This window comes from Nicotiana tomentosiformis, chromosome 11 (assembly GCF_000390325.3).
Source record: "Nicotiana tomentosiformis chromosome 11, ASM39032v3, whole genome shotgun sequence".
In the NCBI taxonomy this organism is placed as follows: Eukaryota; Viridiplantae; Streptophyta; class Magnoliopsida; order Solanales; family Solanaceae; genus Nicotiana; species Nicotiana tomentosiformis.
In genome coordinates, this window is record NC_090822.1 from 90,536,944 (window position 1) to 90,553,112 (window position 16,169).

Consider the following 16,169-nt stretch of genomic DNA (forward strand, 5'->3'; position numbering starts at 1 on the left):
AGTCTCTATAGTTTCTTTCTCATTCACACCCAAAATAGAATCAGAAGATGCAAAAGGGTCATTACCTGTCGGAGAGATAATGTTCAGATCGAAATTTTGAGCAGACACTTCTTATACTTCACCATTGCCAGCAACATCTTATTGGGTTGCAGAGACTTCCCCAAACTATTGACTAGAGACCTTTTGTCCCTCTTCTCCGTCCACTATTTCGTCGTCTGTTGTTTTTTCCGGCGAGACAGAGGGAGAGATTGTAGCCACAAACCTTTTGGGGGGTTTGAGTATTACGACTGCGGTGAGAACCAGAACTCGATGGGGTTGGAGAAGAAACAGTGGGTGATTATTGGTCTGAGATGGGGTTTTGACTTGGTGAGATTTGAGACTCAGACTCTCATTCCAGTGCTTCGAGAGAAGAATGCACAATGGGAGTGACACTGGTAACATTGGAAACTTCTGGATTCTGGGAAATCATGGTAAGTTTTTGGAAGTAGGGACACAAGAAAAAGAGGGTTTTTGAGAGAAAGAGGTAGTTTAGTATCTCTGTGTGGATGGTTGTGAGAAGGATAGTTTTTTTGGGTTATTTAGAGAGGGTGAGGGACCGATTACAAATGGGTGTAACGTACTGGGTAGACGGGTCGGTTTATAATGGGTGTGACGTTTGCGTTTTAAAAGGATAAGAGAGAGGCGTAAACATTTAATGACGTAGCACTTTCATAGCCGTTTAAAATGTGCACGAGTGTAAAAAGGAACTACTAACCTGAGTCAAGGGAACCAGGTTCCCTGAATGAGTTTTGTAAATATGAGCCTCGTTATTTTACCAAGATACAATGTTATTAGCTGCTTCTTTGCTCTGTAGTTGCTAAGGATGTTCATGGTTTGACAAAAAACCGATTCAAACCGAAAATCGAACCAAATCGATTAAGTAAACGATATTTTTCTTGAGTTGGATTGGTTTTGGTTTTAAATTTTAATAACCGATAATATTTGGTTTGGTTTTGGTTCTATTATAAAAAATTTAAAAATAAACTGAACCAAACCGATAAATTATAAATAAAATTTAATAACTATTTATATAAAGTATCATATCTTTTTGTAAATAATTTTAAATATTTTCTGCATTTTAATTATTATATATAGATTTTGGTTTATACTGCTTATATCTTAAAAGATTGCCTAAGCCCAAAGTAATAGGAATTGGCCAATTTCGTTTCCTTAAGAGACTCAAATTCTCTAACGCTACGTATCTACTTTTGCCTAACAGAAGAGTTACAAAAAAATCTATCACAAAAGTGAAAAAAACTACTCAAATTGCAAGACTACGGGCTAAAGTTTGAAAAGATTTTTATGAGCGTAAGATTCTAATTTGTTACAATAAATACTTTATCAATGATTCAACAAAGTGATGTTTGTACTTAGTTCACCCGGTACAGTTTTCTATCTTATATTATTGCTACAATTTTAATACTCTGCTTTATATTATATGCTACAATTTCAAATGTAAATAGTTAAAAGAACTATCATTGTATGTATTTGAATTTATGCTCTAGTAGTACTTAAAATATTATTTTATAGTGTCGTTTTACTATTATCGACTTATCATTAGCTTATTAAGAACCGAAAACCCGAACCAAATCGAACCAAACCAATAACAACCAAACCGATGGTTTGTATTTAATTTGGTTTGGTTTTGGTTTTAAAATTTTAAAAACCGATTACATTGGTTTGGTTTTGGTTTTAATAAAAAACCGACCAAACCGAACCGTGAACACCCCTAGTAGTTGCCACACGTGTTTACCTGTAACGGTATAGAGATGAGTTAAAAATTACTAGAAAACACTTTTTAGCAGTTTTACTTGTTCATTCTTTCATAGCCAATCATTGAGGGACATGGTGCTCAATTTGATTTTATCAGCCCCAATGCCAGTCGATTCTTTTCAAAGTTCTCTCTGCTTAATGCTTTTGTGAAGATATCTGCTACCTGGTCCTCTGTTTTGCAAAACTTCATGCAGATAAGACCATTTTCAACATTATCCTTGAGAAAATGATGTCGCACGTCGATGTGCTTTGTTATATTATGTTGAACCGGATTCTTTGCCATGTTGAGAGCACTTGTGTTATCACACATTAATGGCACATAATCAGAAAATACACTAAAATCCTCCAGTTATTGCTTGATCCACAGCAGTTGAGCACAACAAGAGATAGTTGCCACATATTCAGCTTCTGCAGTTGAAAGAGCCACAGAGTTTTGTTTCTTTGTACCCCATGAGATTAAGCATGACCCCAGAAAATATGCCATGCCAAATGTGCTCTTTCTATCCACTAGATAACCAGCATCATCATACCCAATTAAGTCGAAATTATCTCCTGAAGGATAGTTGAGTACCAGGTCATGTGTTCCTTTGAGATACCTTAGAATCCTCTTGGCAGCTTTCAGATGAAATTCCTTTGGACTTGATTCAAATCTAGCACATAATCCCAAACTGAATACAATATCAGGTCTGCTAGCTGTGAGATACAAGACTGACCCGATGATACCTCTGTACATGGTTTCGTTCACAGGAGAACCAGGTTCATCCATGTCAAGACGTGTGGCAGTGGCAATAGGAGTATCAATGGTTTTTGAACTTTCCATCTCAAATCTCTTCAGGAGCTCTTTAATGTACTTCTATAGACTTATCATCATTCCCTTATAGGTTTTCTTAACTTCCAAACCTAAGAAAAAATTCAGTTCCCCCATCATGCTCATTTCAAACTCTCTTCCCATAAGCTTTGCAAACTCCTCACATAAGGAATCATTTCTTGCACCAAAGATGATGTCGTCAACATAAACTTGAACAATGAGCAGGTTCCTTCCTCGTTTCTTCAAAAATAGAGTGTTGTCAATTTTTCCTCTCGTAAAGCTATTTTCCAGAAGGAACCTGGACAATCTTTCATACCATGCACTAGGGGCCTGTTTTAACCCATATAATGCCTTGTCAAATTTGAATACATGTTTAGGATGCTCATGACACTCAAAACCGGGTGGTTGTTTGACAAAGATCTCTTCCTTCAAAATACCCATTCTAAAATGCACTCTTGATATCCATTTGGAACAATTTGAATTCCATATGAGATGCAAAGGCAATGAGAATTCTGATGGCTTCCATTCGAGCAACTTGGGCAAAAGTCTCATCAAAGTCAATACCTTCTTCTTGATTATAGACTTGAACTACTAGCCTGGACTTGTTCCTTGTTGTATTCCCAAACTCATCAAGCTTGTTTCTGAACACCCACCCAGTTCCTATAAAAGTTCTGTCTGAGGGTCGAGGAACCAGGTGCCATACCATGTTCCTCTCAAATTGATGGAGTTCATTTTGCATAATAGTAATCTAGTCAGCATCTTTTAATACTTCCTTGATATTTTTTGGCTCAATTTGAGAAAGAAAAGCTGAGAAGGCAAGTGAGCTCCTTGTCTTTGATCTGGTTTGAATCCCTGAATCAAGAGGAGTGATCATATTTTGGAGAGGATGTGAACTTTTGTGCTTCTAGTTAGACACATAAATCTCATTGTGAGAAAACCCATGTTCCTCTGAATGGGATCCATTATTGGCATCTATGGAGGAGTGAGTGCCACTTCTCTGCTCAGCATCAGGAGTTCCTTGCACGAAATCAGCAACTCTATTTTATGCTTCAGTTGTTGTAATTGAGGAACCAGGTTCTTGTGTATCAGCTGGAGATTACGCTGCATTTTATTCATTGGATACCTTGACTTGACTCATTAGGACAGCCTTTCCATTTGCCATATCAATAACTTCTCCAGGAACCTTTGACTGTTCTCCGCCTTGATCGATCTTATCATGTGAATCTTTCCCACATAAGTGGTGTGATTCATCAAAGATCACGTGTATGTTTGTATGCTTTGCTTTGTGAGGAATATCCAAGAAAGATTCCTTTATCACTCTTCGGATCAGATTTTCCCAGCACTTCCTTACCACTATTGAGAACGAAGCATTTGCATCCAAACGTTCGTAGGTGAGTTAGCTTGGGTTTCCTTTCATTCAGTAATTCATATGAGGTTTTGTTTAAGAGGGACCTGATCATGCACCTGTTTATCAAATAGCAGGCAGTGTTGACTACCTCCGCCCAAAAACCTTTTGCTACACTACTGTCAATTAGCATTGTCATTGTCGTGTCTTCAAGAGTCCTATTTTTCCTCTCCACAACACCATTTTGTTGGGGTGTTCTGGGAGCTGAAAAATTATGACTTAGACCATTTTCAGCATAGAATTTGTCAAATTTTGCATTATCGAACTATGTGCGATGATCAGATCTTATGCTTACAACATTATGACTCATCTTCACTTGAATCTGCTTCACAAAGGCAGCAAAAAATGGAAAAGCTTTATCCTTGGTTCTGAGGAACAAGGTCCACATGAATCTGGAGTAGTCATCAACTATGACGAAAATATACTTCTTTCCTCCTCTACTTGGCACCCTCATAGATCCACACAGATCCATATAAAGGGGATCAAGTAGCCTTGAGGTGCTTACTTCCTTTTTGGGCTTGAAAGAGGACATGGCTTGCTTTCCTCTTACACATGCATCACATACCTTGTGATCCTTGAACCTTGACTTGGGCAGCCCGCGAACTAGGTCCTTCTTGACCAACTTGTTCAGCAATGAAAAGCTTTCATGTCCCAATCTTTTGTGCCACTGCTCAGCATCATCATCAACAACACTCAAACATGTAATATCCCCATTGTTCAAATACTCAAATCAACAACATAGATATTTTTGAATCTTTTTGCCATCACAACCACTTCACGAGTCACAAGATTGGTGACAGTGCAAGTCTTTGATAAGAATTCAACTTTGTTTCCTTTGTCGCAAATTTGAGAGACACTTAGTAGGCTATATTTCAAGTCATGCACATAGTACACATTCCCAATTGAATGAGTGAGTGTCTTCCCAACTCTTCTTACTCCAGAATGTATCCCTTTTTGCCATTGCCAAAGGACACATTCCCTCATTGCAGGGCTTTGAGTGAGAGGAAATCATCAGTGGTTCCAGTCATATGCTTAGAGCAGCCACTATCCATATACTATCTTTGGTTGTTTCCTTTCATTGTGCCCTGCACAAGAAAATCAAGGATTAGACTTAGGAATACAAACAAGTTTGGGTCCCTTGTAGTGAGGAAAAGGGTGAATTAAACTTCTTCTTCTTGTCCAAGCAGGCATCACACGTTTTTTATTGGAGGGGCCAGGTTCTTTAGCAGTAGTTACTTTTTTAACAAAAATTTTGTTTTTCTGTTAGGATTGAAATCTAGCTTTACAGATTTCTTTAAAGTGTCCAGTGTTACCACAATGAGTGCAAAGCCAGTTATCAGGGACAGTAACATACTTGTTGTGTGGATTGTAGGGAAGTTTTTTCCTTCTGGAACCCGATTCCCCGCTTGTTCCCCCTGTTGCTTTTATACATGGCAGTGATTGTATCATAGGACCAGGTCCACTTTAGAGATTTTTCTAGGTTATTTTTAACTCTGCCTAGGTCTTTCTGAAATTGTTTGTTTCTTTCAAGTTCAGCACGCAGGCTAGATTTCACCATTTTGAGCTCATTTTCACGCTTAAGGTGTGCCTCACTAGCAACTTCCTTTCCTTTTTGGGCGTTCCTAAAACTGTTATATCTTTTTAATTCCTCAATTGTTTCTTTTAGATCCACAATTACTACCAAACGGTCATCTCCCTCATGCTCTATGTTTTCAATTTTCTCAGTTAGAGCATCTTTTTCTTTCTTTAAATCCTCAATGATTTCTTTTAAATCAACCACTACGACTACCAGATCATCTCTCTTATGTTCTACCTCTCCTAGTTCTACAGTTAACACATTTTTATCATTGATAAGATTATGATAAGTATCAATTAAAACATTTGCCAAGGATATAACTTCTTTTGAGAGTAAGATTTCAAATTTCTTTGAACGTCTAGAAAGTTTACCTCATCGTCAGATTTTGCCATCAGGGCAAAGATAGAGTCATATTTAGATTTTAACAGCCATCATGGAAGTGTCACTTTGTTCATCATCTTCCCCAGATTCACTGGAGGAATCTCCCCATGCAGCAAGAGCTTGTTTCACAACATTGTCAGCAACATCTTTTCTCTTGAATCTCCTGTTAGGAACTAAGTTCCTCTTGGTTGTTGTCTGTGTTGTGCTTGTACTGGTCTTGCTTGTGGAGAGGGCAGTCTTTGATGAAATGTCTTGGCTTCCCACATTTATGACACAAGTCATAACCTTTTGGTTTGCTGGAGCTGCCCCTTTTTGGAATGCCACTATTTCTGCGAACTATTTTCTCAAATCTCTTTGTCAGATAGGCCATGTCAGCATCCTCGCCACTTAAGTCATTGTTGTCTACCTTGAGGACCAGATTCTTCTCCTTTTGGGGTTCTCTTCCTTCATGGTCCTTTTTTTATTCATTTCATAAATTTTTAGATTTTCAATGAGTTCATCAATGGTCAGCTTGTTTACCTCTCTAATGGAATTGACTTTACTTTCCCAAGAACCATGTAATACGCTAAGTATTTTCCTGACAAGTTTGTTCCTTGGAATGATCTCTCCTAGAGAGTGAAGCCCATTGATGATGGAGGTGAATCGAGTATGCATGTCCTAAATGGACTCATCATCCTTCATCCTGAAGAGTTCATACTCAGAAGTGAGCATGTCGATCTTTGACTGCTTGACTTGAGTTGTTCCTTCATGTGCGGTTTGGAGAGCTTCTCAGATCTCCTTGGCAGATTGACAGGCAGAGATTCTGTCATACACTTATACTCGTCTGGTCCAATACCACAGACGAGGATCTTTTTTGCTCAGAAGTTTTTCTCTATAGCTTTGCGATCAGCATCGTTGTACTCATTCCTTGTCTTTGGAACTGTCACTGCTGGCTCCCTAATGGTCTTCATAGGAACGAAAGGACCATCGCAAATGACATCCCAGAGCTCTGAATCCTCAGCCATGATAAAATCATGCATCCTTGTCTTCCACCATCCGTAGTATTGTCCACTGAATCTTGGCGGTATGTAGGTTGATTAACTTCTTCAAAGTTTGGTTGAGAGTGTGGATCCTTTTTAGGTGTTAGCCTTATAGAAAGAACATGCTCGGATACCAATTGATGTAAACTAAGGGTCCACCAAACTGTATAGAGAACCTAATTCTCTATCAGTTCTCACATAACACACACACACACACAACAATAAGGAAAAGACACAACAGAGTTTTAACTTTTATGTGGAAAACTCCCAGCTCACGGGATTAAAAACCACGACCTACACTCGTAGGATTTCAACTTCACTAGCTGAGCAAATTTTAGATTACAACCTATTGTAATCTAGGAATTAACCTCTTAATCCATCACCTGCTTGTAATAACTCTACTACAAGCATCTTTGTAATAACTCTATTACAAAGCACACACTTTGACTAACTCTAGTCAAAACACAAACACAAGGTTTATGGTTTTACAAATGATCTCCTACATAATGCTTTCACTGTTGCGTGTGCAGAGAAACAGTGCAGCAACTTTAACAGTTGTAGAGAGTTGACTTGTACTGTCGCCGGAGGAACTAATAGCCATATGTTCCCTCTGCCGTTTCTTTGACTCAAGTTGTTGAGACTTGTGACAGACATGAGACTTGGTGTTCTTGAGCACTTTGGGATTGTGTAACAGGTTCTCAATTTGATTCTCATATGAATTTTGTTAAATCATCAAAATATTAAAAAAAAACTTCTGTAAAGTGCACATCGGCTTTGTGGATGGATGTTTGAATGGTTGAAAGATACAAAAAATGAACGTACAAAGCCTTACCTGATTTTGGGTCAGATCCTTGATGGCTATCGATAGGATATTGATTTTTGAAGTCTGGAGACAGACAGTTACATTACATTCTACGTACTCAGCTGCAAAACTTCTCCTCTATGTTTTGATAATTTAATATACAAATATTCATATGCTAATGGAGATCAATTCCTAGTGCTTATCAAGTTAGTAAACCTTGTGGCCGATCATAAGAAATCAATTCTGACAAGTGATCAATGAAATTGATGAAAATCATAAGAAATGAATTCTAACAAGTGATCAATGAAATTGATGAAAATCATAAGAAATCAGGTTCAAAGTCTCACCACCTAAGTCTCGTTGTGCCAATGTTGTGCCAATGGTAGGTAGCAGGCACCCGATAGAAGAGTTCTCAGACGCACCGTTATTTAAAGAAAAAGTTGGTAATCTATCAAACATGTAAAGCCGGTAAAGAACATATCAGGATTTTCTAATTCTCAGAATAGACGGATTTACTAAAAGTTCTGGTATAGGAGTAAATTATGAAACTACTTTCCCCTCGTCTGATTTACCTCTCAACCCCAGCCCAGAAGCAAGCAAGCAACTGGATTTACCACTTCATTCCTTTAACAAAGTGGAGCCATATGTTTATGTGCCCAATTGAAGCTTCTGATCGTTCATACACAGGCAAGTGTGCTGCTTAACAAGGACCAAACTTTTTTCCTACTGTCCTTTTCTATGTTATTTGTTCATTGTCGCCTCTCAGTAAATATAACCATATACTTCCAATTGTTGTGTCAAATCCAACCCTTACTTGAAACTAAACTGGGATCCCCTTTCTTATTTCGCACAAACCAAGTAGCATGTAACACTACTTCATCACATTAATCAAGACAAACATAATCCAAACAGTGGTTAGTATAGAAGCAACAAGAGTCTATTACCATCTAGTATTCAATGTCAACTAAACTCACATCTGCCCAGGTTACAGGAATACAACATACTACTAGCAAGAAATTTTTTACCCTGTAAAAATCCTACAGAGACCCAAAAAAGGAACAGGAAAAAGCCTTGGGTTTTGGATGAAAACTCAGTACTGAGAATCCTCTTATATCTGGCAACGGGCCTTAACATATCCATTTTATGCAAAAATAAAGTGCTTTTTATATTTGTTTCCCGCCTCATGCCACAGGTAGCTCACCGCAGTCACTGATGACAACCCTCTTCGTTGGGCGGTCACCCCTATCGGTCTCCTGCGACTCAATCAATTTCACAATGTCCATGCCTTCTAAAACTTGCCCGAACACAACATGCCTCTCATCAAGCCATGGGGTCTGCAATGCACCAAAATATAAATGCATCCAATATCATTCATGTAAAGTTAAAAGTTAACTAAAAGAAGTTCGGTTTTCTAAAATACGCTATCTAAAACAGGCTAGGAATAAAATGGGCTAATGCTCTGAAGAAAAATATTTTGTTGCCGACAATGAGCACCTGAAGTGACCAACTATAATAGTTAAAGAAAATACCCAAAATCCATAACTTTCATGTTTATCTTTCATTCCACAGGTATGAATAAGAAAAAAGAGATACATTTTGCTGACACAACCATGTGCTATTTAGTTCCTTCTTCGTTTTTAGGTTTTAAATATACAAACTAAAAATTATTTGGTTGAATAACTGTAGCTGCACAGACAAATAGCGAGGAAGAAAAGAAATTTAAAAAGAGTGTATTTGATGTTATTATTGTTTAAGCTGGGTATAAACTGGGCAAAGTCCAAATATGCTAAAGCATGGTAAGTATTAACTAGCAGATACATGTTGCTCAAAGATATATTTTTACAAGCTCAAAAACATCGATTTTGCTGATTGCTGAGAACATTCAGAAGAAAAAGAGAAGAAAGAAAGAGCAAACAGTAAAGAAGTTATCTATTTGTTTCTAGGAATTAAGAGCACAGCCAAAATGACTTCTCAACGGTCAAATACCAACATAAGTATATATAGTTCTCTTTAATTGCATATGCCAGTTGCAATATGCTACTATTTTAATCATGTCTTTGCATCCAATATTCAGAAGATATTCTGCTGATTGAGATTCCCACTTCACATACCTTGACAGTGCAAATGAAGAATTGGCTTCCATTGGTATTAGGGCCTGCATTAGCCATGCTAACAACTCCAGGTCCAGTATGAGTCACTGCAATTATTTGATATTTTCATCACAAAGAACATTCTACACAATTGAACCAAGGGAACCCATAGGCCTAGCTGCAAGGAGCTTGAAACAAAATTTTGAAGAGAAAAGTCACTTACACTTGAAGTTTTCATCCTTAAAGGTACGACCATATATGCTTTTACCACCGGTTCCCTGCGAATAAAACATCCCATGTATGGGGAAAAGATTACAATGTGTGGACATGGCAACTGAAAATTTTCCAAATTTGAAACTGAAAACACTAGAACTGTTCAATCTAACTAATATATGCATATTAAAAGTTAGAAGAGTAAGAAGTTCAAGTTACATGGCATAACATATTCAACTGAACAAAACCATCAAATATGCCAGAAGTACATATTCCACTGAGCATCTTCACGCACTCTTTCATGCAGTTAACTACTGATCAAAGAAAGTCTTCCTTTCCAGAAAACATAGAAGAAGCAAAAAGTTGATATCAGCAAGTTCATTACTACATTAAAAAAACGTTTACATCCTAAAGATTGATCATCTCAGAATACAAATATCTTATGAAGTAACCGGCAAATCTCACAAATACAGAACTGAAACAAATTGTAACCCTTTTGGTCTCTGATTTTCCATGGTGTAAATTGGAGCCACTGCAGATCCAAAAGACAGAAAAGGATAAACCATCAGTCAGAAAAAAAGATACCACCGGCCAAGGAAATCAAATTCAAGGTTTAGCATTTCTCCCATTTAAAATCTTGTTCAGATAGAAACAAGGAAAATAAAAGGCTAAATAATAAGCATCCCAAAACATACTTCATTCAATTGTACTACTGAAAACAATATGAACTGGGTGAAAGATGTGTTTTGAGTCCAGAAGAATGCCAATTAGTGGAACAAATAGAAAAAGAGCAAACCAAGTATTGAGACACCTACATTTCCTTTATCGAAATCACCTCCTTGAATCATGAAATCTTTAATAACACGATGAAATGCAGAATCCTTGTAGCCAAAGCCCTTCTCACCTGATTGAAAGAAATCAGTACAAACTATAAGCAAACTGTAAATAATAGACAGTAAGTTAGGCACGAAACTCAAGCAATAAGGCAGAAGATGATAATGATAAAGTAGTAGCAAGAGTAGTAGTGATTATAACATCAGCGACAATACTAATAACATTAAATTTACTAAAGAACCTGTGCAGAGTGCACGGAAATTTTCTGCTGTTTGTGGCACATCATCACCATATAATCCAATTACAATTCGCCCAGCAAGCTTTCCAACAGGATTCCCAATGCTAATATCAAAATAAACTTTGTGTGTCACTTTGGATTGCACCTCGGCAGCCTGGATTTCCATAAATACACTCAGACCAATTTATAAACTTCAACTAAGTAATAAACAAATTACGGAACACAGTCCCACAAATGAAAACATAACACAATGTTTAATGAAAACTGAACCACAACCACTTTCTACATGTATAAAGGCTCAATCCACTGCCAGAATTCAGTTTGTTACTTAACAAAAGAAAACATCTCCTGCTCCAATTTATATGACACTCTTTTCATTTTGGGACATATTTGACATCATTTCATTTTTTATACTACTATTTTAACAAGTTTCAAGAATTTAAATTCACTAACTGTTTGAATTTAAACTTTGATGTGATATTTTCTTTATCAAACTAACTGTTACTTTAGAAGGCATTTGTTTGAGTTTCTTAAAGAAATTTATGTAAAAGAGTGTTTCAAGAAATTGTTTCTGAAGAAGTTGTTTTTCTGGTATTTTTAAAGAAAGTCCTTGTTTCACTCACGAATACTCATAAAAACTACAATTTCTTTTAACCCAACTGTTTAAAAAAAGAACTCCAAAGTTGTTTAAATACCTCGTGTATTTTCTTCTACTATCACTTGTCATTAGTATATTATACAGATATAAGTCCAATTTAACATTTTAAAATCCGTCTCCTATCAATTATTGTCATATAAAATAAGATGGCATAGCAACACTCTGCACCACATGCCGACTATGGCAGTATGGCCTATGTATTCATCTACTAACTATTTTTACAGACGTTAAGCTCTTGAACTTAACCTGAAAGGCTATTCCTCACAGAAACCCTATTTAGCATATTTCCTAAGTCCATATTTGGCATATTGAATTTTGAAGAAAAAAAGAAAAAACATACTCTCTCCTTCTCAATTCATATTCCATGCACTTTTCTTTTTAGTCTATCCTAAAACGAACAATACCTTTCTAAATTTAGGGAAAAAATAACTTTAAAATTCACATTTTAACCTTAGTGAGATAATTTATAAACACACAAATATTTATGACTTATTTTAGACCATAAGTTTCAAAAGTCATTATTTTTTTGTGCTCAATCAAACATCATTACATCAATTAGGACGGAGGGAGTAAACAATAAAACAACTCATAAATTAGCTCGCGAGCAAGCACAGACCTGAACTGCAGCTTGAATGGAGCCGGATAAAGCGCTGTTTTTTTTGTGAAACAAACGGTTGGATGAAGTAGCAAGGCGCAACGAGCCAGAAAAGAAACTTGACGATGAGAATGAAGATTTCACCAACTTAGGAGAAGCATATGTAGGGTTCACAGCAGCTCGAGGAGCTGAGAGTGAGCCTAAATTCGACTGTGAAAAAGAGAAATTTGAGTCAGCTAAAAAAGGACAACAAAAGAAAAAAAAATAATAATAACATAAACAACAGTCTCATCTGTATGAAATCTTTTTATACCCATTCCGCTCTAATTGGTACGATACGCAATAATTTTGTGTTATGAAGACAAATTAGAAGCTGAACTGAAAGACGAAGTTAAAAAAATGTACTACAGAAGAATAGTAGAGAGTTTTGAGAGGTTAAGAAAAGCTCACCACTGTAGCAAATGTAGCTGCCATTGTTGCCGATTTCTTTTATTTTCTATACGAAGAATTAACTGTAATTATAGAGATATAGAGAAAAGGGGAGTGGTTGGTGAAAAGATGGGGAGGGAGGGGCGGAGATGACGAGCCTCTATCCTTTTGTATATACCGATTTAGGTAAAAGATATTTTCTACGATGACAAATGACAATACTCCCCCAATGGCTAGCCTGTGAATCATTTTTTATCTTTCCCTTTTATTTTTCATCTGGTGGTTAGTATCTGTTTTGTATTTTAAAAAATTCACTTCATACATAGAGTTTGAACTCTGGAACTCTAGTAAAATTTGGAAGGAATAATTATTATACTTTTAATAATTTGAGAAAATTAGGCATGTTCACTTGCATTACTTTTTAGTATTCGCTCCGTTTCAATCTAGATGACTTAGTTTAAGTCGGCACGAAACTTAAAAAAGAAAAAGAATAATTTTTTAAACTTTAAGTCTTAAAAGTTTAAAGGGTAATTTTCTTAGATAGAATGAATGGAAAAAGAGTGCTTGTCTTGTGGTTTTTGTAGTTGCAAGAATTTTTTTCCACCGGAAATCTTTAGAATTCCCACTGCTTAACTCCCCGAGCCAAAGACGAGTGCCAAAGAGAAGATGCCCAAGCTAGTGTATCCGGTAGCTAGGAAATATTTCTAAATATATTTCCTTCCTTACGTTCAGGGGCACTCTAAAGATCCATGACATTTGTGTGATTATAAAAATTTCCACTAAATGTAAAATGAAAAGTTTAAAGTTGAAGTATTTCAAACTATAGAAATGTGTCATTTTTTCTTTTGAACGTACCAATAAGGAAAGTGTGTCATCTAAACTGAAACAGGGGAATAACATAATAAGGGTAGTAGAAATAATTTTTCTTAGCTCAATATCTAACACTTTAACATAAGGCTGGCATGTGGGTCGGGCCCGGTCTTAAGTGGGCTTCGTGGACCGATCTTAAGTAGGCCCGGGCCCAACTTAAACGGTCCTATGTGGGGCCGGGCTTCGCGAGCTTTTTGTTGGAACTGGCCCGGGAGCGGGCCCACGAAGTAATGGTCCCGGGCTAAGTGAGTCGGTCCCGGGCCTAAGCGGGCCCAACAGACACTTTTTATTTTTTTAAAAAAAATTATATAAGTTAGAGAAAAAAAATAGTAATAAAAATATCTAAGGAAATTCCTTGTAAATTATATTATAGAATTATGACCTAAATTTTTTAATTCAAATTTAAAGACAAAAATATTGTAAAGAGATATTTAAACCAATACGTTATAATTTTATTATAGCATTAAAAAAATATGGGAATATCTTTCTTAGTCTTACTCCCCTCTGTGGAATGAGCACAACAAGGTGCTAATACCACAATTGAGAAGAAAAAGAAACTAATCAAGATGTGCCAAAATACAAGTTACATATTAATTTTTGTTCATACAAGTTATATGGTATCTCTTACAAATTTCATAAATCCTTCAAGGTCCGGAGAAATTTTCGTTGGTGGTGGCGGAAAAGAAACTTGGTCATCACCGCTTCCGGGAGAAGAAGCATCCTCTACAAGTTCAGCTAGCATTTCTTCGTAAGTTTCGTCTAACTCTAGTTGTGATTCAGCAAGTCCAAAATCTCTTCTTTTCGAACGGATTCAATCTCTGAAAAATACTGATTTTTTTAAGATCTCCCTCATAGACGTTCTATAATCACCGAGTTGAAGTCTTGCTTGACTGAAAGCGCTCTCCGATGCCATTGCTGAAGTTTGAATAGTTAAAATGTTCGGGTCATACTTGAAAGAATCGGAAAGTGTTTTTCTTTGTAATTTCACCATTCCAAAATATTAAAGCAGCCGTCGGGATTCACTTCCTTAATTTCCTATGGCAAATAAACTTTAAGCTCATTTAGTTGTGAAAAATCACTAGTACTAGAACCTTGAGAACCCCTGAACCCCGCCCAAGCACTAAGTGCTCTTACTCCCGCAGTTCTTTTAGATGATTGAGAACTAGAAGAAAAAAGAGTTGAAACACTTGGTCTAGCATGATCTAATGTAACTTGATAAGCATTATAAATAGTTTGAACATTTATTTTAATTGAGGCTATTGCATTCGGAAGTTTAGACAACTCCTCTTCTTCAAGTGCTAAACCATTATAAACAGTTTCATACCAAAATTGAGGACCTCCTAATTTCATAGTAGTATTTAACAAGGTAGCAACACCATAAATAGGGGGAATAGGGAAAAAATATTTTTTAAACTTTTTTCTTATAGAATCAATAGCAAGTTGATAAATTTCCCCACCCTCTGAAAAATGATCAAACAAATTTGAAAGTTCTGCAATATAAACTAAACAGTTAGAAATAGTAGGATGATATTGCCCAGAAAATTCATTTGTAGCAATATAAAATTTTTCTAAAATATCTACAAGCATTTTAATATTAGCTCAATCCGCATTTGTAAGGTGCTCATCATCACTTACATGAGCATTAAATGTTGAGTTTACGGGGTTTCTATATTCATATGCAACAACTAAACTTTCATACATATAATTACATCTAGTTGGACAAGATTTAGGAACCTTTCTTTATCTTAGGCCAAATCCATCGCATCTTTTAAAATATTCTTTAAGTCTACTTCTACGGTTTGAATAAAAAAGCTAGTTAAGAGCCATTTTAACCGTTTCAATTTCGACATTTAAAATTCACATATCATCACCCCTAATTAAATGGTAAATATGACAAATACATCTAACATGAAAAATGTTACTAAATGCAGGACTTAGTCTAGTGGTAAACAAGGCTACAACATTTGTGTTACTAGTAGCATTATCCATTGAAACTGATATTATTTTATCACTAATGCAAAAACATCTACAAATATCTGTAACTGTGCTAGAAATAAATTGCCATTTGTGACATGAATTAATTATTCTATAAGCAATAATGCATTTTTGCATTATCCAATCCTCATCAATCCAATTACTAGTAACAGTAAGGTAATCACAGTCATTACCACTTTTACCAATATAAGTTGTAATAGCAACACGACAATTTATATGAGTAAATAAATAGCTCAAATATTATTGATATTCATGTTTATATTTATAAATATCGCTCTTTACGGTTGTGCGAGGAAAACTTGTATAAGTAGGATTATAAACGTTTCTAATATAATGCACAAAGTGAGGGTTAGAAGGAAAACTATAGGGTAAGCACATAACAATAACCATTTTTGCCAATTCTTCATAAAAGTTTATTGGATCATAATATAAAATACCCCCCCC

The 16,169-nt window shown here is 36.1% G+C and overlaps 2 protein-coding genes across 2 annotated transcripts; both read right to left on the reverse strand.

The window, feature by feature from the left end:
• Positions 1-2,161: 2,161 nt before the first annotated feature.
• Positions 2,162-2,632, reverse strand: LOC117279781 (secreted RxLR effector protein 161-like). The gene has a single exon (XM_033659383.1). It carries the CDS (start codon positions 2,630-2,632, stop codon positions 2,162-2,164), a length of 471 nt encoding a protein of 156 aa, XP_033515274.1.
• A 6,071-nt stretch (positions 2,633-8,703) lies between these two features.
• LOC104109037 (photosynthetic NDH subunit of lumenal location 5, chloroplastic-like) lies at positions 8,704-13,080 on the reverse strand. Its single transcript, XM_009618216.4, has 7 exons — positions 12,882-13,080; positions 12,453-12,641; positions 11,182-11,332; positions 10,922-11,010; positions 10,117-10,171; positions 9,915-10,000; positions 8,704-9,137 (listed from the first exon to the last, which is right to left on the reverse strand). Exons 1-7 carry the CDS (start codon positions 12,903-12,905, stop codon positions 8,985-8,987), a joined length of 747 nt encoding a protein of 248 aa, XP_009616511.1. The 5' UTR covers positions 12,906-13,080; the 3' UTR covers positions 8,704-8,984.
• Positions 13,081-16,169: the final 3,089 nt, after the last annotated feature.

Excerpts from the sequence above, each read along its gene's own strand:
- LOC104109037 (XM_009618216.4), bottom strand. The coding sequence starts at position 12,905 with ATGGCAGCTACATTTGCTACAGTG. Across the intron at positions 11,333-12,452 it reads CCATTCAAGCTGCAGTTCAG|GCTGCCGAGGTGCAATCCAA; the intron begins GTCTGTGCTTGC and ends ATGGAAATCCAG. Across the intron at positions 11,011-11,181 it reads TTTCCGTGCACTCTGCACAG|GTGAGAAGGGCTTTGGCTAC; the intron begins GTTCTTTAGTAA and ends TCTTTCAATCAG.
- LOC117279781 (XM_033659383.1), bottom strand. The coding sequence starts at position 2,632 with ATGGAAAGTTCAAAAACCATTGATACTCCTATTGCCACTGCCACACGT.